The 25479-nt window shown below is 38.6% G+C and overlaps 2 protein-coding genes across 4 annotated transcripts in view; both read right to left on the bottom strand.

Moving 5' to 3' along the window:
- The window catches only part of GDA (guanine deaminase), an 80981-nt gene extending 69755 nt beyond the window's left edge, over positions 1-11226 (bottom strand). For 2 of the 3 annotated variants that reach the window (XM_039840246.1, XM_039840401.1), the window contains exon 1: positions 10495-11226. In XM_039840246.1, the coding sequence (XP_039696180.1) occupies positions 10495-10617 (123 nt within the window). In that variant the 5' untranslated portion in view covers positions 10618-11226. The remainder of the gene's footprint in view (positions 1-10494) is intronic. The other variant, XM_039840323.1, reaches the window with a different exon arrangement.
- CUNH9orf85 (chromosome unknown C9orf85 homolog) overlaps positions 1-25479 on the bottom strand; it is a 185137-nt gene that overhangs the window by 25900 nt on the left and 133758 nt on the right. The window lies entirely within an intron of this gene.

Here is a 25479-nt window from a genome sequence, read left to right as displayed (position 1 = left end):
GGAAGAGATGAATCTGTCCTTACCTTTAACCTTAGATAGTGAATCTATATTAACAGTTTAAGTGAGGAAAGCTATTGTAACGTGGCCGTTTGATGATCTGAAAGCAAAGAGCTACCAGTGGCTTTAGGAAAGAGAAATCATTCATTGTATCATCATCAGATATTTATTTTAGGGTTAGGATTAACACTCTGAGCCTCAGTTTTCTTGTTTATGAAATAAGAAGTTTCATTTCATAAAGCAGTCAGGAGAATTATATTTTGCAAAGCACTTCGGCATAAGACCTAGCCCATAACAACTGTCCAATAAATATTCACTACTATTATAGCCGCTAACATGATCAATATTATCATCAGTGTGACTCCTAACTACAAGTTTATAATCTAGTGTCAAAATGCAATGTAAGATGACTTACACTCACAATTTATTTCCTTTTTATTCATGTTATGGTATTTTAATGCACAACTGCTTAAAGATATGCTACTAATTTTTTACTGATCAAATTTTTAAAATCATAATTTAAATGTACTATGAAACTCTCACTTTAAAAAGTTACTGTTGTAGTTGAGTGACCAATTGGGAGTTTATCTTGTACTTTGTTCTCTCAGTGCCTTGGATGCACCAGGAAAGAATGAAACATTGTTCACCCTAGAGGGGAAGATAAATATTAAAACCAGTGTGACCACAGGGGTCTGTATGAGTTGTTCTAGAACAAGCTGAGCACAGGGGCGTGGAATTGCCACTGAGCTCCCTTGAAGAAGGCCCTTTCCAGCCTGGACAGGACAAAAAGCTATGGCAGACAGATGGTTGAAATCAGCACCCAAGTGCAGTGTCATGTGATCACAAAGGACAAGGGCAGTCATGGCCACCATGAACTTAGAGTTAAGAGGTTGTCTTCATTTAAGAACTGCACATCTGGATGATCTCTTTTCAAAACTAAAAAGAAGTTCCATGAGGGCAGCAGCTTTGTCTTGTTCATTCAGAACAAGCTGTAGCCCCAGAATAAGAATAGGACCTGGGACATAATAAATGCTAAATCGATATCTGGGAATAAATGAATACTTAGATCATAAAAGGCTCCAGGAATCCTTGCAAAGTGGAAGGAGAGGAAAGAGAAGTCCCAAAATGACTGATATTGGACTTATCAATAATCATATGTGTAGGGCTCAAACTGATTCTCTTAAAATTTGAGAAATGAAAAACAAAGTAACGTTAGTAGCATCCAAATGGGTAGATCAATACATTTCTGGGATATTAATCACTGAAAGCATTTAAACAAAGAATGGACAAGGATGTCATAGAGGTGAAAGAACCCTATTTGAGATGCAAGATTTGATGATCTGCAGTTTTTGACATTTTGAGGTCACTTACCATTTTGAGATCTAATGAAAGCTATGAACTGCCTCATAGAAAAACCCATATGCAGACATTGCAACAATCGGAGCAAGGAGATTAATGGATGACTAGTTAAAGAAAAATCCAAGGTCCCTTTTGAATCTGTAAAAAACATCTCTTACCAACTCTTTTGTAAGGCACATGCATATCCTCAGTTTTGTAAATTCAGATATATGCATATTAATTAAATTAGTTTAAGAGCCATTACTTTTGTATTATTTGGGGAAGGCTGGGATTGTGGGAAGGCTGTGGTTTGGGAATACTTCCAGACTTTGAGTTTTCTGGGTGCTGAGAACCGAGATGTAAAAACAGTTTTACTGACGAGAGTCCATCAAACAGGTTGAAGGAAAAAAATCAAGAAAGGGTGGCATAGTTTAACAGGAAAGGAACTAGGAGGTGACTAAGAGGACACAGCAGGAAATCTTAGACTTGGCTACAGTATAAAGATGGTTTTGTTGTTTAGGATTCAAAGGCACAGCAAAGAAGAAGGCAGGGCTGAGAGAGTTAAGTGCTCAGGTGGCCGAAATGGTAACCAGATTTAAAATCAAATCCAGAGAGATAATAAATGCTGGAGAGGAAATAGATCTGGATACAAATCCCACCTCCATTTCTTCCTATCTGAATTGCACTGGACAAGCTGCTAATAATTTCTCCGAGCTTTGTGTCCCTTATAAGTGCACCAACTGATGGACTATACCCTTTACCCTGTGATACTGATTGTTTGTCTTTTAGTAAATCCATAATTCACTGTGGGTGGAATGTGTTGCTTGTGACTTCATCGCTGGCTACAGAATCCAGTTTTATAGTCTATTAAAAATATAGCATATAGTAGGTATTCAATATTTGCCGAATGAATAATTAAAGGCATTACATAGGTAGTAAAGTGCAAAAAATTCCTATGTTTTGACATAAAACCAAATTCTCTTAAAGGTAACATCATTTTCAAACCAGAATAGATCTAATCAACATAACTAACAACTTCTAAACATCTATATTTTGTGTAGTAAAAATCGCTTTGAGACAAGATTAAATTACATGCAACATTTTACTTTCTAAAGTATACACAAATTTGTTTTTAAAACATTCACAACAAAGATTAAGACAAATTATGCAACAGTTTCTATAATTTTCAGAGCATTCATTCATTTAGTATTTACTGAGTACCTATACTATCTGCAAGATCCTGTGCTTGCTGAGAAACAGTAACTACTCTCTCCTTTTCTTCTTACATCATGTGAATAGGAACTTCTAATCAATTTGAATGAAAATATATACAAATAAGGTACATGATCCTTATGTACAGCAAATGTGTATAAGTAGTGTACAAGAAAAATGGACAATAAAAGATATTTATAAGGGAGAGGTCACTTTGGATAGGGAGGTAGTAAAAAGATTTTGGAGATGATACTTGAGGCGAGTCTCAATGAATGAGCTTGAGCACAAGCAAAAAAGAAGACAAGACAGCAGGCTTAAAACTGGCATACCTTCTAAGAAGAGAATAGTATTTCTCACTAATATAAATAGATTTAAAATTATTGAATAGTCTCTCGTTAGGCTCCTCAACATCCACAAAGCTCTATTAACAGTAAAGGCATGTGCTTCTGCATTTTACTGGCAACACAGAACAGTGGCTTTTACCAAGGAGAACTACTCAGGCTCCTGTTTTTAGTGTTCATCAAAACTCCAACAAAAGACCACTCTTAGGAGGAGTACCTGAAGGACATGCAGTCCTGCCACCCTTCTGACATCTTGAAGTTTATCTGTAGGTCATTTCGGATCAACAAAGACCTAGGTACTTGAATGACCTCCCATTGTCTCTCCCCACAGCCTCAGCGCTACAGAATAGATATATGGACCCCCTCTTTTTGTCACATCTTCAGCTCAAGTCAAAGGTGCTGAAGAGAGGCACCTCTAAAAACTCCCTTGCACAGGAAAGCCGTTAAGCAGAATTACAAGACACAATGTCTATCTAGGAGAAATTCTGGTCTGAACTCAGCTTCAAGAATAGACAGGTCGACCTTGAGCAATTGCTTTTAGTACAGATATTGCCAACCAGGTAACACACATCCTTTTACCAGCTGGCACCTAGGAAAGATAGAGGCCAGTAAGAGTGTAGGTCATTTTATGATGCATTTTAAATCTAATTCCGAGCTTTATGTCAACAACTGATTATTTCCTCTCTCTGTGAATGTATAGAAATATCACCACTTTTCTGTGCCCTCTGGAGCTACCGAACATCCTTTCTACAGAAAGGTGGGTTGTAAATACATGACCGATTGGATTTCTCTTCTTGCAGGTGAAAGAAGTCCACCTGGTCTTTATCCCTAAATCATAAGATCAATGCCTATTAAATGAGCGGGCATGCCATAGGCCTGCAAGGGATACTGCCCATCTCTGCATCTGTCAGAATCTCCCAGGCAGTCAGTCCAGTGTCAGATACACCAGTAAGGAAGACTGCCCCACAACCACGGTGGCAAATCAATCAAGACTGCCGAGAAATTCCAAGAATTGATAGACAACTTTATATAAACAGAAGGGCAGCAAGCTCCAGTCATACCCAGCAACATTGCCTCAAAACTTCAAAGAATAAGTCTAATAAAACTTTTTAAAAATCTCTTTAAATTAGAAATGTCTTTATTTAACACGTCACATATGAATGTGTTTGTATTATACATCATATTCAGCATACTTTCCTAACCACTTACTTTGTGTTAAAACAATAATACAATGTTAAGGGGCCCTAAAGACAATAGGGTTTCAGCCTTCCTCATGACAGGTGGCAGCAGGAACTCCTGGAAGGAGCATGGACCTTGGTAATCAGATAGGCGTGGGTATGAATCTTGGCTTTGCCACTTACTCACTGTAATTGCAGCCAAGTCAAATAACACCCTGAGCCTCTATTTTCTCATTTGTAAAGCAGGAATGATGAAGAAGATGATGATGTCTCATTTCAGGGTTCTTGGTGTAAAAAGAATCTAGCTGAGTGTCTAATACATAGTATGACAATAAACATTACTTTCTCTACACTTGTCCTCTCATTTGTCAAAGAACTTTAAATCGATTCAGTGACTGAGAACATTCTATAAAGCTAAGTATAATCAAAGGCAAAAATAAAATCATTACTTCAGCCAAAGAAAAATAATAACAATGGCCAATATTTACTGAGTAATTGCTATGTGCCAAGTGCTATATGCACACTATCTCAATGGCCTTACAATTCCTTTGGGGTGCTATTATTGTCTATGTTTTATAAATGAGGATGCCGAGGCTCAGATATGTTAGGAAACTTGTCCAAGTAAGCATCATACTCTGACTCCAGAAGCCATGCTTTTAACCACCAGGAAAACACTAGTTTGAATAAATTTGCAAAGTTTTGTGAGAGAACAAAGAGTAATTTATTCCACCTGGGGATGACGTGCAGGAAAGCCTTTGAAAAGAAGGGGACATCAGAACTAGGCCCTGAAGGAAGAGCAAGATTTCATTTCGACAGAAGTTGAGAAGAAAATGGGGATGTAAAAAGGAGGACTATTCCAGGCTGAGAGATTGGCTCCAACAAGTGGTGGCATAAAAAGGCAAATGTTCTGGGAAACAGGGAGAAATTGGCATGGAGAGACATCCCTCAGCTCATGGACACATCATGGTGATAAACCAGTCATGGTAATCCCACTCCCATTGGCCAGAAAGAAAGATGGAACAAGAGGAAGTATTAGAAAAGCAGCTTGGGCCCAAATAATGTCATGCCTCGAATGCATTCCCAGGGCGTTTGGAGCTTAGGGGCAATACAGAGCCACAAGTGGTTGCAGAAGAGAAGACACATGATATTGCCCATACTCCAAGAAAGTAACGGTTGGTAACATGGAGGAGACATTAGAATGGGGGAGAGAAAACAATTAGGAGGCTCCTGTAATATTTTAGGCAAAAGACAATGAACAGCTAGACAGAGCCAATGGTGCACAAAGATACTACAGAGGAAAACTGGCTGGGTTTGACTACTGATATGGATATCTGAAAAGACATTGACATTTTTGGCCAATAAAGAGAAGATAGAAATGGGGAAAGGAGAAGGCAGCTAGCAGAACTTTGAAAAATAATACAATCCTTTGAAGAAGCAGTATAATAGTTACTGGTGCCCTGGGCTGCATTTAACAGAGGTGTAGACAATACAAGAGATATTACGTTAACCCCCCAAAAAATTCCAAAGGGAGCAAGCAGTTCTAGAGACAGTTAACTATTCAGTCATGTTATTCATGTATGTCTTCAATGACATTCAAAGAGGGACTGGGTTGGTGTCTCTGAAATCAACATAATTTTTTCCCTCAATCTCAAACAGTGGCAGCAGCAGCTCCACTCTGCACACACACAAGCACATCCAAAAAGAAAGGACATCTCTTCCCACATCTGTGTTTATTGGCTAGGGAGAAAAATATTCCGAAGAAGCCGCTAAGCCGACTTCCTGCTTGCCAGAATGCCATCACTGGCCACCCTTAGTTATGAGGAAGCTGGGAAAAGCAGTATTTGGCAAATGGGATTATGATTACCATAACTGGCTTACACCATGATATATCCAGAAGCCAAGTACATTATAGGCTGATCAAATTCAGATGTGTTAATAAGGAAAAAGGGGTTATGAATGTGTAGCCAACAGTGTCTGCCATGAGCATTTTAAACAAAGTTATCTGCCTTCCAGAAAACAGGAATTTACATGACAATAATGTGATACTTGGGCATTAACATATGTTTCTAATGAAAGCAAAGGGATATCTTAGCCCAAATTCCCTCTTCAAGGTCACAGGATATTCGAGGTCCTGAGCTTGGCAGGAAGATGGGTTTTAATCTGCCCAAGCAAAAGGAATGGATGACACAGAACCACTAAGATTTGTGATTTAGACTGTGAGAAATCCTGGCAAAGCAAGATGATGATGCGGTCTCAGGTAAAATATAACTCTTGCTTCTTCCAGCAGTTTGGGGAATTAAAGAACATTGACCAATTCCCTTCACCAGGGCTATTTAACCTTTTCCTACATGTCCAAATCCTTTGTGTTCTTTAATATCCAGCTCAATTTTGGCTTTCTTCATCAAGCTTTTCCTATCACCAGTCAATTTGTATTCTACCATACTATCTAATACATTCACAAACATCTTTCTGACTCTATCGTCAAATAAAGTTGACTTGACCTAAATAGTTACCAATTTCGTCTCTCTCCATCTCCATTGCTGACAATAACTGCTGATATTTATTGGCCATGTGCAACATGCAAGGCATTAATCTATGCACTTTACAATTATTAATTCATTTAATCCTTTTAACAATCCTATGAGGTAGACTATAGTAATTATTTTATATATGAGAAAACTTGGAAATAGAATTGTTGAGTAACTTGATCAAATTCACAGGCATTCTTTATACTGAAGCCAGAATGATCTTTTAAAAAATGCAAAATTTTGTCATGCCACAATCTTTCCCCGAACTCCCTATGCTCTCCAAGGTCTTGTCCTGCCTAGCTCTCCAGTCATGCCTTCTGTTATCCTTCCTCTAAAGCTTTTTGACTCTAAATATCTTGATGCTTTCATTTCTTCCTACCCCAGAGCCTTTGCACAATCTATTCCCTCTACCTAGAAGACTCTTCCTCGCCTCCAATCCTACCTGCCTTACCTACTTCACTTCTATTCTATCTTCAGATTACAATTTAAATGTCACTTCACACTCAGTAAAGTCTTCTTTCCACCACCACATTAGTTCAAGTTCACAGCAGATCTTGTTAATGTAGCATTAGATTATCAACCTCATGAGGACAGGGCAGCATTTGCATGTTTTGTTTATCGGTGTCATCTCCAGCAGTGAGCCCAGACTTTGGCTCTGGATTTGTCTACTTTTACGCAAGTCCAAGCTCCTTTACTAAAAGGGCAAGTCCTTTGAGGTCAGGTACTGTGCCTCAGGGAGGAGGACTGCTACAGAGAAGAGAATATGGGGTTTGGCTCATGTTAATTTAAAATCCAGCTGCTCAACCATCTCTGAATGCATGATTTCTCGAGTCTCAACTTCCCCATCTGTAAGTGGGAAAAACAACACCATGAAGACTAAAAGAGATACTGAAAATAATGTGCTAGGTAATCTGTTCTTTAGACCTTTCTTCCCAATTTATCTTTATGAGCCAGCGAGTCAATGACATGACTAATGAGGCTTTGTAGCTGAGGTCTAGTCACCTCTTCCCATCCCACAGCTTGTTCCAGGCCTTGGCTTCCTTCTCCACTGGTTGGCCTGAATGACTGCCACCATGTGGAAATATGCAGAATGCTGCAATGAGCTATGGGTAAAGGATTTGCTATGGGCAGAGGAAAGGAAGAAGACAGAATAAATATGTACGTGTTAAATATCCACTAAGTGATAGGCATTTTCATACATTATTTCATTTAATACTTAGAAAAGGAAATCTGATTCTACAAATGAGAAAATTGAGGCTTAGAAAGGTTAAGTGTCTCACTCATGTTCCCACAGTAGGTAAGTGGTGAAGACTGCTCTTGATTCCAATTCTCTGTTTCTCCATAGGCACTACTCCAGGGCACAACCTCCAAAATGATTCTCTTCTATACTCTCGCTTCTATGTAACTGCATTGAGACCCAACGCATCTTTACGTAACTTTAAAGTCAACCCAACTCTGTTTCATGTGGGAAGAATCAGATAATTTAGTAATACTTGGGCACACACTGTCTCAACATTAATTAAATATTTGCAAATGAATTATACATGCTGGAGTCTTTCTTTTAAAAATCTACATGGCACTGGAGTAGAAAAACTAACTGAATTCAAAATGCCCAATACTAAAATGTTAACTAGAAAATATTTTTAATTAACCTAATTTTGAATGAGCTTTAATTAATGAATTAAAAGTAGTTTGTCACTACCATTCTCTGGACCTAAATGAAGCTATATAAAATGAGGGATAAGATCTAGAAGAAAGAGGGATAAGAACAGAGGAAATCATGTCCTCTTTCTCTGAGATGCTACTCCAGACCTGAGCTTGAAATGGAGAACTGAGCTCCTAAGACCTCACATAACTGGTTCCATCACACAGCCTATATACTGTGGTTACCCAAAATGTAATCCACCCACTACCTGTATGGGAATCTTCTGGGACCTCTGTTGGCATGCCACTTCCTGGGGCCCATTCCAGTCCTATAAATTCAGATTCTGTGAGAGTGATGCCCAGGAATTCACATTTTAACAAGCATCCCTAGATGTTTCTGATTCATCTCAAGTTTTGAAACTAGCTCGGTAAAAATGTAAAGATCATGATGATTCCTCATCTTTATTTCATGAGGATATAATTTTCTGTTTCGAACTTTGAAAAAATTTAAATAAGATATATATCCCAGAAACTCTAAAGGCATTTCCACTTTCAAATGGGAGAAATCCAGTCTTGACGTACATATGACATGGTCCCTTTATACACAGTTAGAAACCAACTGCCTTGCTCCTAGGAGGAGAGCAGTAAGTAGTTACCAATTCACTAATTGGGGCATTTTATACCATAAATCTAAGCCACTTGATTAACTCACCTTTGTATTCCATTCCTAGTTAATTTCTTCCTGTAGGGGGAATGGAATTTTTCTAAATTTATAAATTCAGAGTGTTCATTAGTTAGGAATAGACTCCCTGACTCAACTACTAATTGCATGTTCAGGACTCTTTTATTCTTCTGTACACCACCCAGAAAAGGTAATTCTTTTTTTTTAGATAAATTACTTCCTTTTTTATTTCTCTTCACTAGTTAAAGCCAGTCCTCAAACCCACACTCTTGTCTGCTATCCTATCAATTAAAATTCTGGATATGGGAAGTTAATTTTTATGAAGAATCCTAAGACTTGAACAGCTCTTTGTGATTAGGCAAACATCTCTAATCTTTCCCGGGTTTGATGGTCTCTGTCCTTTTGCCTCTTGGCACTTGCTTTGTACCTATGGGTTCCTTGAAACTTGATAGTCAAGTATGCAAGGCAATAATTCATCAGTTTCAGGGCTTATGGGAGACTCCATATTGGGGGAGCTCTGAGAGTTTTATCACCTTGGAAACACAACAGCAGTCTCCCCGAATAGGCACAGAGAGAATATTTTTTTAAGCATCATTAAAAAAACAGAGCTTAGTTATCCCCAAATGTAAGAGTCACGATTCAAAACTGTCACTGACTCGGAAGAACCTTTAGTCAGGAATAGTATCTTCAAGCTCACAAATCACAATACTTGTACTTTTGCTAATCAAACTGGTGGGGGGAAGCTCGAAAATATCCTATCCTCATCTTTATTTTTTCTTCTAAAAGCGTTATGATTTTCACTTATCACACTGGCCAGGCCACTGTTGATACAGTTACCAATGATGTATATGGAACAGTAAATATTAGACGTCAAGTTACCCGTGTTGTTTGTGGAAATTCTGATTTTGGAAAACGAAGTGTAGAAGATACATTTATAGAAGACATTTTGAACCTTAAAATGGAACTGCTTGCTTTGATGCAAATGGCTATGGGTGTGTGTTGGTAGGTGGTGGATAATTTCTCTCCATTATCCCTTCTAGTATTGCAAGTTGTCTAATCTGAATCATTAGTATATTGTCTGTTTAATGATCAAGTGAATGAATTCAGTTCTTTCCTTATGCTTTGCACTGATAGGGCTAAACATTAATCGAATGACCCCTCTTCTTTTATTGCTTTCCTAATAAATTTACTTAGTGCCTAGCCTGTGCTAGGCAACTGTGCCAGGTGCCGGGTATAAAGATGAATGAAGCAAGGTTCTGGTTTATTAATGATCTCTTAAGATTTGCAAGAGTTATAATCTCGCTCCCCTTCCACCGCAGCCTGGACGGCTGTCGAACCAATATGAGTACTCCAAGGCTGTCAGCTTCTGGCAATACGTTGCTCCCCGGCCAGCTCATGAACCTAGCGTCAGGATTTATCTGGCGTTCCCCAAGAGCCAAACACTCAAGTTCAATTGTGGAGCCCGGTGGCTCGCTCTATACGGAGCGAACTCCTGGCTCCGCAGGGCACCGCGCGAGATTCATTCCACCTGTCCGCCCGCCCGTCGGGGTGCGCCAGACCCCGCTCCCGCTTACTTTGCCACTGTCGCTCACGCCGAGGATGTGATCCCGCAGCACCTCCATTGGGCAGGTCCAGGTGGAGTGGACGAACGTCCCTCGGAAGATGTGCGCCAGGGGCGGCATCCGGGCGGCACACATGTCAGCGGCCGAGCGCAGCGCGGGGCCCGCAGCTGAGGAGGGCGCACCGCGAGAAGGTGCGGCGAGGGCTCCCGCGGCTACCGGCGACTGCCGAGCAAGCACCGGCTCCGGCCTGGTTTTGCCCCCGTTTCCCCTGGCGATCGCCTACCTCCTGCAAGCCGCGCCCAGGGGCTGGCTCCCTGCCTCCTTGATGCCAATAGGATTTTTCTCCTGGGAGCTGGGCTCTGCGCTCCTGTGGGGTGTGGTTTTTCTCTCCTCCTTGGTGTTAGTTTTTGATGTGTTAACTCTTTGAGTTTCCAATCACGGCTCACGTTGCAGTTCTTTTAAACAGTGGTGACTGTCACCCACTCATGGGGCGGGAGATGAAGGAAGAAGCTGAAGGATTCAGGATTCCAGCCTGTACCCTGACTTGGTCACTAAATCTACTTTTCTTCTGTGTCTCACAAACTCCTCTACCTTTCCTTAGCTGGCATGCCTAGAATTACATCTGCCTGCTTTCTCTGCCCTTTAAACTCTTAGGGCTATTCGTGGCCAAACCCTGGACTCTTCGGCCTGTAGCACTCATAGGGTCTGAACTGACACAAGTTCAGGCGCCGGTGAAAGGTCAGTTTGGGCTGCCAAGATTAGCTACCAGTTTCATTTTCAGCTCCTGCGAGCAGCAGGATTCATCCTAACATGGTGTTCTGGAAGTGTATCTTACATAATTACTGGAGATTCCACCAGTAGAGGTTAATCTAGACCCCAAAGTACCTCACTTCACCTTGAAGCCAATATTTTGGTCCTTGTGTCCATTCGCAAACAATTCCAATTCCAATTTTCATACCTAAATAAATGAATTTCTTTGCTTTACTTCCAGTTGTACAAGGAGAGAAAATTAAATACTCAAGCCAAGAAGCTAGGAATGACAGTGTGACATAGCTTAGTGGAAAGAGAGATGAATTAGGAACCAAGAGATTATGGTCCATGCAGGTGGACCTCAGCATCCCTATCATCTTCATTTGTAAAAATGAGCCTTCAACTGGGTGGTTGCTAAGACTGCTTCTAGATCAGTATTCCTTCTCTTCACTACACTCACAAAGTCCTTTCTAAGTTCTCCAAGAAGACCAACTGGTTTCCACTCAGGGCCTTTGCACATGCTGCTACTTCTGCTCCTAATGCCTCCTGTGGATTTTTACATGGCCAGCTTTTCTTATTACTGGTTTGCTTCAAACGTCAGCTCTTCGGAATACCCTTCCTCCACCACTAAGCTAGTAGTACCCCCTCCCGAAGTTTCTATTCCATTAATCCATCTTACTTCTGCCATTGCATTTATCATACCCATCCTTATGCAGTTCATGGCTTTTTTTTCCCCATTTATTTCTGCTTCTTTCCCACCTCCCTCCTCCCTCCGACACACTCCCACTCCCACACAGTAATGGAAAAACCATAAGAACAGGGGTCTTATTCCTAGAACAGTGCTCGGTGTTTCATACATATTTATTGGATAAATAAAGACATGAGTTTTATGGGACCAGAGTGATAACTGAGATAAGTATCCATTTTTGGCTCCTACAAAAAGAATAAATGTCCCACTGCAGTGCATGAGCAAGCTTTCTCTGAATTGTTGCTTTTTGACACAGGGTTAGCTTATATAAATGATTATTTTCTCAGTTCCTTCACTCCCTCTATGTTAATGTCTAGGGCGACCAACTCATCCCAGTTTATGAGAAACCTTCCTGATTTTAGCACAGAAAGTCTCAAAATTCAGGAAACTCCTCAGACCCAGGTACACCAAAGTAGTCGGTCGCCCTGCCAAAGACTCAGATTAGGCCTTAAACTGAGAGCATCGTGCTTGCCTCGTGGGGATGTTAGCCCTGTTTCCCCGGCACTCTCTCCCGATTCTGCAGACTACACTCCCTCCTTGCAGTCCCAACAGCCGGCACACAGAAAACATCCTCTTGACCTAGGCTTGTATACACACTCATGAAAAGAAAAGTGAGGAAAATGTCTGGCTGTTATTATAAAAGAGAAGCCAATTGCATGTTTCTAAAAGACAGATCAGTGCCCTAAACCAGATGCAGCCTTTTTTTTTTTAGTGAAAGCCAACTGATACCTAATTGTCCAACAACTGAGACTAGTTTAGTGAATTAGAACGTACCTATTCAGTAGAATTCAGTAGAATATTATGTAGTTATTAAAAACAATAGGGGAAATATGCAGTCATGTGGGAATTACATATAATAAAATGTTAAGTTTTTTTCATGGCATTTACACTTGTTTAAAATCAGGAGATGCCACTATATCAAACTAAAAAGATTCTGCACAGCAAAAGAAACCATCAACAAGACAGAGAGGCAACCATCTGAATGGGAGAAGATATTTGCAAATAATGCCTCTAATAGGGTCTAATGTCCAAAATATACAAGGAACTCATACAACTCGATAACAATAAAAAACCAAATGATCCGATCAAAAAATGAAGTTTTCCCAAGAAGACATACAAATGGCCAACAGACATATGAAAAGATGCTTAACTTCACTAACTAGTCAGGAAATGCACATAAAAGCCACAATGAGATACCACCTCACACCTGTTAAAATGGCTATCATCAACAGGACAAGTTGAGAGGTCATAGAGAAAACAGAACCCTCATACACTGCTAGTGGGAATGTAAATTGGTACAGTCACTATGGAAAACAGTATGGAAGTTCCTCAAAAAATTAAGAATAAAATTACTATATGACCCAGCGATCCCTCTTCTGGATATTTAACCCCTCAAACTGAAACCATTTATCCATAAAGATATATGCACCCTGATGTTCATAGCAGCATTTTTCACATGGAAATAACCGGTGTCTTTTGACAGATGTTTGGATAAAGAAGATATACGTATATTCAATGGAGTATTACTCAGCCATAAAAAGGTGAAATATTGCCACTTGCGACATTGATGGAACCTGAGATAATCATGTTAAGCAAAATAAGTCAGAAAAAGTGGAGAACTAAATGATATCACTTATATGTGGGATATAAAACTGAAAGCAACAAAGAAATATGACAAAAAAACAGACTTGTGGATATGGACAACAGTTTAGTGGTTACCAGAGGGAAGAGGGGAAAGGGGAAGATAGATAAGGGTAAAAAGTGTTAAATATATGGTGACAGAAGGAAATTTAACTTTGGGTGGTAAACACAATGCAATATACATATGATGTGTTATTGAATTGTACACTTAAAACCTATATAATTTTATTAACCAATGTCATTCCAATAAATTGTGAGACACCTATAGGCATAATGGCTAGAATTAAAAAGATATACCAAACAATGGCTATCGTCCTGTTGAGGTAATGAAACTGCTACAAAGTTTTGTTTTGATGTTTACTGACATTGCTACATATGGCTTATGGAATGAATAATTGTTGTGTAGCTTTAAATAAAGTTCATCTTTAACAGAGGGAATGGCCATGGACCTCCAGGTGACATGGCATTTATATTCCTCGGGTTAGTGTTCACTCTTCTGAGCAGTGCACAATTCTCCTTCCATTGCCAGCCAAGTTGTAAGGCTCCTCACTCAGGATCCAGTACCCCTCAGCTCAGCCAGGTGGCAGGAAATCTTGCCTACCTGACTTCTCTCACCCCTTCTCCACACTCAGACTCGGAGTCTCCTTTAAATCGTGGGCCCTCCTGCAATTTTGACACCCATCTTGGTATCCCCCGGGAAATGTTCTCAAGGCTACTGGGGTTTGGAGGGAGAAAAGGGTGAAGAGTTTTTATATTCGCCTTTGAAACATAGCTCAAATATATCGCAAAGTCAGCTGCTGGTTAACATGGTTACTCTGACCAGGGCAAAGTATGCAACAAATGACATTTCTTGTGCCTTCAAAGTCTTAAGGAAATAGTAGTTTCTACTCGTCAGCTCTTTCCATAGCCTATGTTTAAATTCATGCAATATTAAAACTGAAAGAGCCTTAGAGATTATTATTCAATGTGCATTTCACTACTCTCTTCTAATATCACTATTCCCTGTCAGTAATGGCTTCTTTCAACCCTCAGCAAAGTTTCTCAAAAAGAAATCCAACAATGGTGTGCACATTCAGTGCCCTACCCCCACATATCACTTTCTTCAAAGAGACTTTCCTTTGTGTGGACACTTCCCAAAGCCCTGGCTGCTTCTTCAGGGTCTTCTCCCTCCAGTCTTCCACATACTATGCATCTACTTTGCTCACATCTCTCTAACCGTAGTGCCTTTGTGCCACCTGACATGATGCCTGCCTCATTTTACTACCCACCCTTCCCTAGCTAAAAACCACAGCTTAAATGTCCACCCCCAGCCCCATCCAGGAAATCTTTACACTTTCTCTCTCTCTCAGGTAGTAAGTGCTCCTCCTTCTCTAAGTGCTATAATTGTTCCTATATTAGTCTGTCGCCTCCAGAAGACTGCGGTCTCCTAAAGAACCATGTCCTCTTTTTTCCTTTCTTTCTCTGTATCCCCTAACACAGTGTGCCTGGACAATAGGAGCTGCTCAACAGACTTACATAAATGCTGAATTTCAAGAGATGGCTCCATTGCCTATATTTTAGTGATTAAAAACGTAAGAGACAATAGTGAGTGTGTGCTAATGGTTAGCAATTAATTGGGACTAGAACTTAAGAAAGAGCTTTATTTCATTGATTTAGTTTGGCAACATTTTATTATGAAAATTTTCAAACATATAGAAAAGTTGAAAGTCTTCATTTCTTAAGATCACATTTCTTCTTATTTCAGATAAAGCTAAGTGGTCTCAAAACTCCCCAACTACCGGGTGGGACCAATATATTCCGAACTTCTAATTGCCTGAGGCAAAGGACGGTACCATAGTATGATCGGTTTTGACATTTTGGTCAACTTATTGGTGTAATTATACCAGCTGCAGGGCAATCTCTCCTGCTAGATAGAGCTTGACCTGTTTAAAAAGGCTTTCTCTTCTTCAATCTCATTTTGAGCCTCACAACAACCCTATAATATGGAAAGACAGTGTGTTTTAACCATTTTAGAGGTGGTGAAACAGGTTGAAGCATTGGCTTGCGTATCTGCTTAATACAGGATGGACCTGGTTCTTGACTCCAGTTATTCCAACACACTGTCCCTTCACTGTAGACTATGAAGAATTTTCCATTCAATTTCTCCATGACTCACTTGGTCACTGCATTGTGAGTTGTTATGTACAACTTTCACATTGTACATGGTTTTCCAACAGTTGCCAGTGACACACAGACCTACGCTGAAGTAAAATCCAAGTAGTAATAAAAGTAGGACTTCGAGGAGAACAACAATTCAATCATCATAGGTCAGTAAAATAATTCAGTAAAAATAGCTCGTGTTTTCATAAGGCACAAAGAATAAAGGACAGGTGGATTAAATGAGAAGCCACTTTCCTCTCCTATTCAGGAGAGAAGTTGTCATTGCACAGTGAAATAAATGCCTGACTATTTTATTTATTCTTTTCGTGTAGCTAAATCTATCAGTTTCCATGGTGCCCCATGTTCACCATGGAAACTCTGACAAGCTTGTTATGCTTTAAGGAAAGAAAAGGCTCTCCAAAAATCTGAGATGGGATAAATGCATTCCTTTTAAAATTGTGTTCTTCTTAGTAGGAAGACTTGATGGATAGCAAATCATAATCATCTTAATTTTCCAGTTCTTAAGTGAGAATTCAGCTTTGCATACCCCTCAAAGAAGCACCCTGGCCTCCTGCAAAAAAAAAATTACTTCATCCATGTAGCAGTAGTTATGTCTGTGTGTATCTCACTTCTGCATTTACTGGCAATAGAGAAATGGCTCAATCTTCCTTAGCCAATTTTTATGAGACTATAGTACTAGTCCCTATATATTTTCTTCTGTTTGTTCATTCAACCAATATGTATTGGAAATATATATTATAATAGGCACTATGCTAAGTACTGTGAATATAACAATGTATGAAACAGATATTGTCCTGACCATATGCAACTTACACTAATCTTCCTTTTCTCCATCACCTCTAAAAGCAGGAATTAATAGTTTTCGTAGTGTTAGCATAACATTTCCTTATAGTTGGAGAATAGCATATTTTCATTTATACTACATATCAAATTTTAAGTGATATGAATATAATAAAAGGTACTTAAGACTAAAGCTGAGGTGACACATATTGATAACAATGCAGATGTGACTTCTTGAATATTTTAAGTACATACTTTATTATTTTGTAAAATTGATATATAATCATTATTAAAGATTTGAATTTTTTAAAAAATATTCATCCCACAACCCAGGTCTATCATCATCATTAGCATCCTTGAGGTTTTCTTAGAAAAGTTCAAATATAGAAAAGACAAAAGATAATAGACTAGAGGTTTGTACAAGGAAAAGTACAAACCGAGAAAAGCTACCTTTACTTTGTAGAACAGCAAGTAAATTTGGAGAAATTTAAGAAAAGGCATAAATTTTACCTGAATTTTAATGAAGAAAAGAAAATCTCAAAATTTCAAGAAAAGGTCTGAGTTTCAGCTTGAACTAGGTTTTATGGCAGGCAGGTGCAGGAAGATTTTGTTTCCTGGCTAGAAATCTTTCAGTACTATGTAAGTAGCTGCCCTCATCACCTATTCATACTGCTGGTCCTTAGAATCACATAGAACCTTAGCAGAGATTAGCTTATGCCTCTTTCCCACCATGGCAGCAAGCTCAAAGCAAATACTATCAACCTAATGTTACTTTATCCACATTTCTGCCCTAACATGGGTCATAAAAACATCTCATTTAATATCAAAGGATAAGCACTAAATAGAATAAGTATCTATGGATTCCTATTCCAGCTCAGCCACTAGCCAATGATGCCTTGCGAAAGTCATTCCACCTCTTTGGACCTTGGTCTCTACATTTGTAGAAAATGGGAGGTCATAAACTATCACTGGTTCCAAACTTCTTTACTCCCAAAAGCTCATTTTCTTATTTCTCCTGCTCGGACCTTAAATTTTAAAGCATATTATCTATAAAGAAGACAAGATAGATGATCAGTATAAGTTGTTATTAAATGAATTTATTTCCCCATTTTCATTAAAGACCAAATTAAATCAAAGCTTCTGATCAACGTGAACTGTCTAGTATTATCATGTTGAGTTAACATAATTCAAACCAAAAGCAAGTCTAACATTTTACTTAGCTCATGCAATCTTATCTCATTTTGGGCAAGTGTTAGAAATAGCTTTAGAAACAGTTTTGAATTTATTGAATAGTCCTCCTAAATATCCTGGGACTCTAGGTTAAGAAAAAATGAAATAGAGTAGGGAGTCACTGATATAATTTCACACATTTTGGAGAACTAGTTGTCAATTTTTCTGCCTTGAACTAGAACAGTTTACTTTACACACATTCAACATGTCACATTGACAGCAGAGACTTAAAGAATGAAATGAATCCTATCTAGGTGCTGATTCTTAAGACCAAGGGGAAGGATTGGTTTTCCTCAAGGTTGTCCATGCAGAGCTCAAGTGGTTTGAGCTGACAGTGGTTCCCAAGTTGGGAAGATGCTCAGCCCACTAACGGTATGATAGGCTACATACTAACAGCTGTTGCCTGCATGTAGAGTCCGTGCTCCTAGAAGCCATGCCAAATTTGGGCTTCTCCTCTAGCAGAAAGCCAACTACTACCATCCTTAGAGAAGCTACGCAATTGGTGCCCCTCTTTCGATAGGTGTGCATTTCATATGATTAAAAACTAAACTGAAAATCAAGTTAAATGACAAAATAAAGATGTTTTAAAGAAAAAAAGAATTCTGAGAAATTCATATAGTTTTGTTTGAATATACAAAATTAAACTTATTGGGGAAACCATAAATAAATGTGAAAAATTTCTTCCTTTCTGCATATTTCCAAAGGGATGATTTTTTAATATTATGTATATATGAAGGAACTTACCATTTATGGAAGACTCTTTTATGTGAAAAGCAAAAGATACTAATTATATCTGGGACAAAAATCTAGCCCAAATGGGAGGGAAACAAATCTAAGAGAAGCAATTTCATTGTTGCTTTTATAAGTTTGGTGTGTGTTTTCAGAATTCTTTATGCAATGGCACATAGTATGAATTCAGTAAATTATAGATGAATTAATGTTACATTATATACACTAACACCTCAATTCAGACTTACTCATCCCCTCACCCAGCATTAAAACTTATAATGTACATAATACTATAATATGCTGTGAAATAAAGAAAACGTAATTGAGTTTGGGACATGTGTAAGTAGAGACCATAAGCTGAAAGAACAGAAAACCACCCCAAACTCCTCACAAAAAATCCACTAGCCTCTGGCACAGCTTGGTTGAAGGTTCAATCAATGTCCACAGTGCTCAGCTGCTCGCTTACTCTCTCTCTCTTCCTCTTTTTTCTTTTCTCCCTCCCTCCCTCCTTCACACGGACTCCATTCTTTGGCATCTTTTTCCTGATGGCTACGAGATGGCAGCAACAGCTCTAGACTTTGTACTCTCTCAAATTCAAATGAGGGAAAAAAACAATCCACCTTTCCCCAAAAGTTCCAGTAAAAATCAGACAAATAAACAAACACACACACACACACACACATCACCTTATTTGCCCCTATTGGACCAATGCCCAATCCTGAAACAAACATGTAGCAGGCAATGTGAAATGTGATACCTTGACCTGAGCCACATGCCCTACCCCTCAAGAATGGGGGTGGAGCTGAGAGTGAGAAAGGGGGTGGTTTTCCAGACAAACTGAGATAAAGTGTCCAGATGAAGGTGAGTGGATGTTGGATAGCAAAAACAGCAGATGCGATGGGTACAGATTTCTTTACTCAGTTATTGACTTAACTCACTAGAATGATAAACACAATTATAATTAGAAATATAACCAGCACAAATATGAATAAACTATGATATATAATGTACATGAAATAATTATATTGTAACATGCTTTCTGTTTTCCCTCAGTAAACATTGTTTTGTGTCTACTATGAATAAGATAATGTGCTCTATGTTGTGCAGGATATAAAAACACGTATGATATGGTCCCTGCTCTCACACTAAGATTCACAAGCAAAAGAAACTTTTTAAAAAATAAAGTGCATAGTGGAACTACTCTTTTAATTTTTATTTACAGACTGCTGTTCCCTTGGAAGGACATGAATCTCTTAACGTAGCATCTGTCATGTTTTTGATGCTCAATAGATGTTTGTTAGAAGCATTAAGTGCAACGGTAAAGGTATGCATGAGATATAAACATTTAAGAAACTTCTTATTGATTCCTATCTCAATGAGTAGATATGCATAGAGAGAAGTAGGTCTGGAGCAGTGGTTCTCAACCAAGAGTGGTCTGCTCCCTAGAGGACATTTGTCAATGTCCAGAGACATTTTTAGTTGTCACAACTTGGGGGGTGCTACTAGTATCTGGTGGGTAGAGGCCAGGGATGCTGCTAAACACCCCAAAATACACAGGACATTTCTTCTCTATCAGTCTTGGAAGATGGTTCACTGTCAATTTTCTTGAGCAGAGAACTCAGCTCTTTGAGCGATAGCTATTTCCTTTGTTAGTTTTAATGTTCATATTGGATGTTATAGTGAGCTGAAAGTTACATTTCAATATGTCATACAATTTGTCCTAGTTCAACTTTCTTGAGCAAGAAATAAGAAATCATTATTTTCCAGAAGTCAGTCCTCCAGGATTTGAAAATGGTGGTGATTGTCCTAAGTCTTATTTATTTATTTTTTTTCCCATTCTCACATTTATCATCCCACTATTCTTTAAGGCAGTTAAGAATGGTAAAGAGAATATTCAATGGTAAAGAGAATATTGGACGTAAGCAACTGGTGAAATGTGAGATGTCTTTAGATGGTTCAGGAGATTATTTTAACTATCTCACAGACACTGCATTAAACAGCATTAAATTACACATAATTATAGTGAGAAAAATACTTCTATTTGAATTTGTCAATCCTTAAGTCAAGGAGACCTTCTCATTTTAGTACTAAAAGGTTCAGTAACTTGACAATTTCATTTTTAACAAAGAGAGAGGAGACTTCAAAGCTAAAACCTTCTGCAGGCAACAGTTTCTAGCTAGAATTCACAACATTATTTAGTTTATAATGTATTTATATTTACAGTTTCTTCCTGTTTATGGCAAGAGGTGCTGGTTTCTCTTTTATAGATTTGACATAGTTGATTTCTTGTTTATGGATTTATATACAGTCTTCTAGTTAAATAACTGAGTTTAAGTTTTAAAAAGTGAGATTTTTTTTTAAAGTAAATTACAATACAGATTGGGCAAAATCGGTATGGGTGCAATGTGTAATATCTGAAGTTGGGGAAATAATGGCGAACTATGGTCATAGAATTAGACAGATGAGTAGCCTGATCTTGATTCCATCACTTATTAGGTGATCTTAGGTGAGTTATTTAGCCCTTTAAACCTCAGTTTTCTCATATTAAAATGTGGATGCGATAATATCTGTTTCATTGAGTTACTGTATTAATTGAGGCTACGTATGAAAAATGTCTAGCAAATAGATGCTTTATAACTGTTAATTCATTTTTCCTCTACTCTACCTATCTCAGCTCATTCTCACACCGAGGCTCCCTTTAGTGCCCTCTAGAAGTCTAATATAATAGTATGGATACAAGCTTTGGAGTTACATCAATCTGAAATCAAATCTCAGCTTCACTGTAACTTATTAACCTCTCTGAGGTTCAGTTGCTACAACATGCTTTAAAAGTGCTTCACAGGGAAGTTGTGAGACTTGGATGACACCTAGCACATGATCTGGTACATAGGAGGTCCTCAAAAAATGTTGCCTTTCTTGTCTTTCACAAGCTGGTCAATATCTCATTTAAAGGAAAACACCCAGGAACTGCTGCAATATTTTTAAAAAGTACAACCAATGATGAATACATTGAAACTTATCTTCCTTGATCTGAACAGAAAGCTTCTATTACTCCATTAGCAGCTATATCATGTTATATAGACATACTGCACTTTTAAATCTTTTCTAGTCTGTTATTAGTATCAAGCCTATACAAATGTTATTGACTTCCTGAACCTAAATCCAAAGCTTTACATTGTCTTTGATGATGATCACCTTGTTAGTTTTTAATGTAATGTGTCAGTTATTTCTCAAAGTCTTATGCCATTCACAGATTTGTTATGGGGTAAACAAATCGATGACATAAGGCACTGTTAAAAGAGATAAATCGGTCTTGAGCAAGGACAGAGCCCAATGGCTCACCTCTGGAACCTCACCCCAGCTTGACCTTGACTATATTAGTCAATACATTTTGATGTAGGGCTTCAATCAGGTCTGAAATTCTCCATATTACACTGTCGTTTACATGATATTTCTACAACTCTTCCTCAAATATTTTATAAAATAAAAATTGTCCGATGCCTTGCTAACATCAGGATATACCACACATTCTGTTATCGTTTTTATTGCTTAAAAATGGAATATTTCCCCTCAAATTGTAAAAATGTATTATTTCTATGAAAAACTGTTATAGCAATCTTCATTTCAGTGTTGTGGGCCTCTTGATAATAGCATTTACAATACTCATCCAAGCATTAAATGGGGCTTAATGAGGACAGAGATACTACTTTATTCATCCTTCCCACCCCAGTGCACAGCACACCTTTCTCAGAGTAGATGCTCGCAGATGAAGATAGGAGAGCAAAGAGATTAAGAACCCAAGCTTTGAAATCAGACAAAGTTGTATCTGGACCCTGAGTTGTATCTGGAGCCCTTTATACTATGCAGTCTTGTGTTTGTGACTCCATCTTAAGTCTCACTTTCTCAAAATAGAATTACAAATACCCACTACCAGAATTAAGTGAAATAATAAACATATAATTCTTAGCAAAGTAGTTAGAATATAGAAGATCTCAAATATTACTGCAATTTTTATTATTTGAGCATGTGATTACTTTAGTCAATTGAAATTGAAAACTCAAAGAAAAAAAAATAGGCCATGATGTCCAGAACCATACCTTAATTCTTCCCTAGGTAAAATGTATTTATTCAAAAGAGGAGGTAAAATTGGGTCAATACTGCCAATGAGTAGCTAATTGTGGATACTCGTGTATGTGTGTGTGTGTGTGTGTATGTGTGTGTGTGTACATACAAGTGGAGCAGAAACTTTGTATTTAGCTGACATTGTCTTCCCTAAACTGTAGAATATTGTCGTTCCAGAGAAATATCACTCAACAGGGAAGTAACCAACAGGAAACCCATGGAAATGCATATCATAGATAGATGTACTCTGGCCAACCACCTTCTCTCCCAGTAGCACAGTTTCCCCCAAAGGAGTCTGGTTAACTGAGACATCCTCAGCTCTATAATATTAGCACCAGGATTACTACCAGGCAACATTGTCAAGTAGAAGCTACTCTACTCTTGATAAAGCCCACAAATACTAATTCAGTTCTATGTATTCTTTTGTGCCCAACTTCTTTCCCAATAGATTTTGAGTCAGGATTTATGCACGCTTACAAACCCATGATAAAAACCAAGTTCCTCTCGAGAGCACAGTATGTTTTATGGAGAGTCTTGAGAAATATAAATCTGTGTCTCACAATCAGCCAGGCAGGTAAGTAGGGCAGGAATAGTACTTCACATTATACAGATGAAGGAATTGAGATAAACAAACATTAAATGTCATGTCCAAGATCACAGCACTGGTTCTCTAAGATCCTCAGACCTTTGGCAATTAGTTAAAGGCTCTTTCCATCACCCTATTTAGTCTTATTTTTGAGCAAATTGTTTTAGCCAAAAACTGGTGTTTACCCCTATTTGCTGAGCCTTTTCTCTTTCCTGTCCATTTATTCTTTTTTTCCCCCCCATAATCTTCCTGTTCCCCATTAAACTAAATGTTCCCCATTTAGACAGGGAATAAAGAGAGAATCTGATTGGTACGTATGTACTAAATGAGAAACACAGGGAGAGTTCAATGTGTCACCCAAAGAACTGGATTGCTAAACGTTGAATTAAACTTGATGATAACACACTCTGGCGATGGCTCAGATTAGGGATTAGCTTCAGTCTTCACAGCGGGCTTCCCCAGCCTATGGCTTGAACCTTGCTTTAAAGCAGTACTACCTTATTCATAGACATGACAGTGCTTTATTATAGTGGAATTTCCATCATTGTTTGGGAGAGTATTTCTAGGAAGTCAGTTAGTATAAGAAAAAATAGGAGAATTTCCTAATTCTCCTTAAATTATAACCAGAGTGAACATCTATTCTGCTGGTAGGAAATCAAGATGATGGAAGGCCATGGAGTTTAAAAATAAATGACTAAGGAATAATTTCCGTGTGGGAGAATGTCACTTGGCTAATCTAAAAGCAAGCATTCTCAGCTCGACTTACGTATATTTTCATATACATAAGGGATGTCCAAGTAATATCCAAACTATACACATTACTGATTTTTAAAATAGAAAAGAATTTATGTAAAATAGTTGAAATGCTGGGACCTGCAAATCAATAGATAATACAGATTGAGGCTAGAAAACAACAAAGCTCAGAGATTGCTTCCTAAACAAAAAATTACTTCTTACAATCAGAGAATAGTTCTAAAATTGATTATTATGTAGGGTACACCCAGCCACCCCCTTTTCTTCCTCCATTACACTTTGTCCTTGGAAATGATGGGCCCCATGTCATAGTTAGGTAGAAATATCCAGGGCTGTCCTACATAATGGTGTCTGTAAGCCAGAGCCACAAATCTGGATTAGGTCAGGTACAGAATTGTTCTGGTTGGAGATGGGATGGAGGGAGGTGAGGGGACACCATGAACTATAACTACTTGGGTCCAGCAGAACTATCACCGATCTGGGAGTCTCTTGATGTGTCCAGACTACTAGGTCCCTATGGAACATTCTTGGAGTAGTATTATTGACACTAATCTGCATCCTCTTGATTGATTTAGAGATCTTCAGAATGGTAAAGCAATAATATAAACAGACTGAGATTGCTATGCATGTCATTTACTACCAAATTAGGCAAGGGAGAAGAGATGCCAAACATGTTCTTTCCTTTCTCCATTGTGTAAAGCTGTCTGTCACAGCAATTCTGTCATTTTTACCACACTTAATATGTTATTGCTTTTTCCATGCTTCTAGGAGCCATCCTACCACATGCTTACAACTTCTCTTGGGCCTTTGCCAGGGTATTATTACATCCTGTATTGTGAGAGAGTGCTACCATATTGGTAAACTCTTGTGTCAAAATTTATCTTCTAGTCACCTTATTTGGGCACCCTCAGAATCGAGTCCCATGCATATTCTCCCAGTTGGCTAGTCTTGAAATTGGACTAGAAAAAATGTAGTTCTTTTTCTTCCTTAGCAGTCCAAGCAGGTTCTTGGCAGAGTTATTTTGTGACTTAACCCCAGTTACCCTCTAGTGATTGGGAGGGGAGGTGGGGGAGATCCCAAAAAGAATACGTAATGTTTTCCAGAGGACAGGCCTCTATGTTAAATTCAAGCATGAAGGCTGTGTGTGTGTGTGTGTGTGTGTGTGTGTGTGTGTGTGTGTGTATTTTAAGACCTTACACTATGGAGGAATAGGCTATTTTGCAAGCTCAGAGGATTAAGGGTAATCTAGAGATACAAAATTGTTGGGGGGACATCAACACAGATGCACCCATGCCTTGTGTTGGGAGTCCACTTGTTCAATCTCGGCACAGGAGATCTGCCTCAACTACTCTTACAATTAAATCTTTGCCTTGACCCTCACTTTTTAACTCCTTCTCCTCTCAATTTAAGAGATGAGAGCCTCTTTGTATGTTTCCAGGGAGGCCTTTACACTTAGCCTTTATTTGCTGATTAATCAATCTCAGTTTTTTGCTACTTT

Source organism: Pteropus medius, unplaced genomic scaffold, assembly GCF_902729225.1.
Source record: "Pteropus medius unplaced genomic scaffold, Ma_sr-lr_union100, whole genome shotgun sequence".
Classification (NCBI taxonomy): Eukaryota; Metazoa; Chordata; class Mammalia; order Chiroptera; family Pteropodidae; genus Pteropus; species Pteropus medius.
The sequence above is the reverse complement of the archived record's forward strand: the minus strand, read 5'-3'. Positions and strand labels throughout refer to the sequence as shown.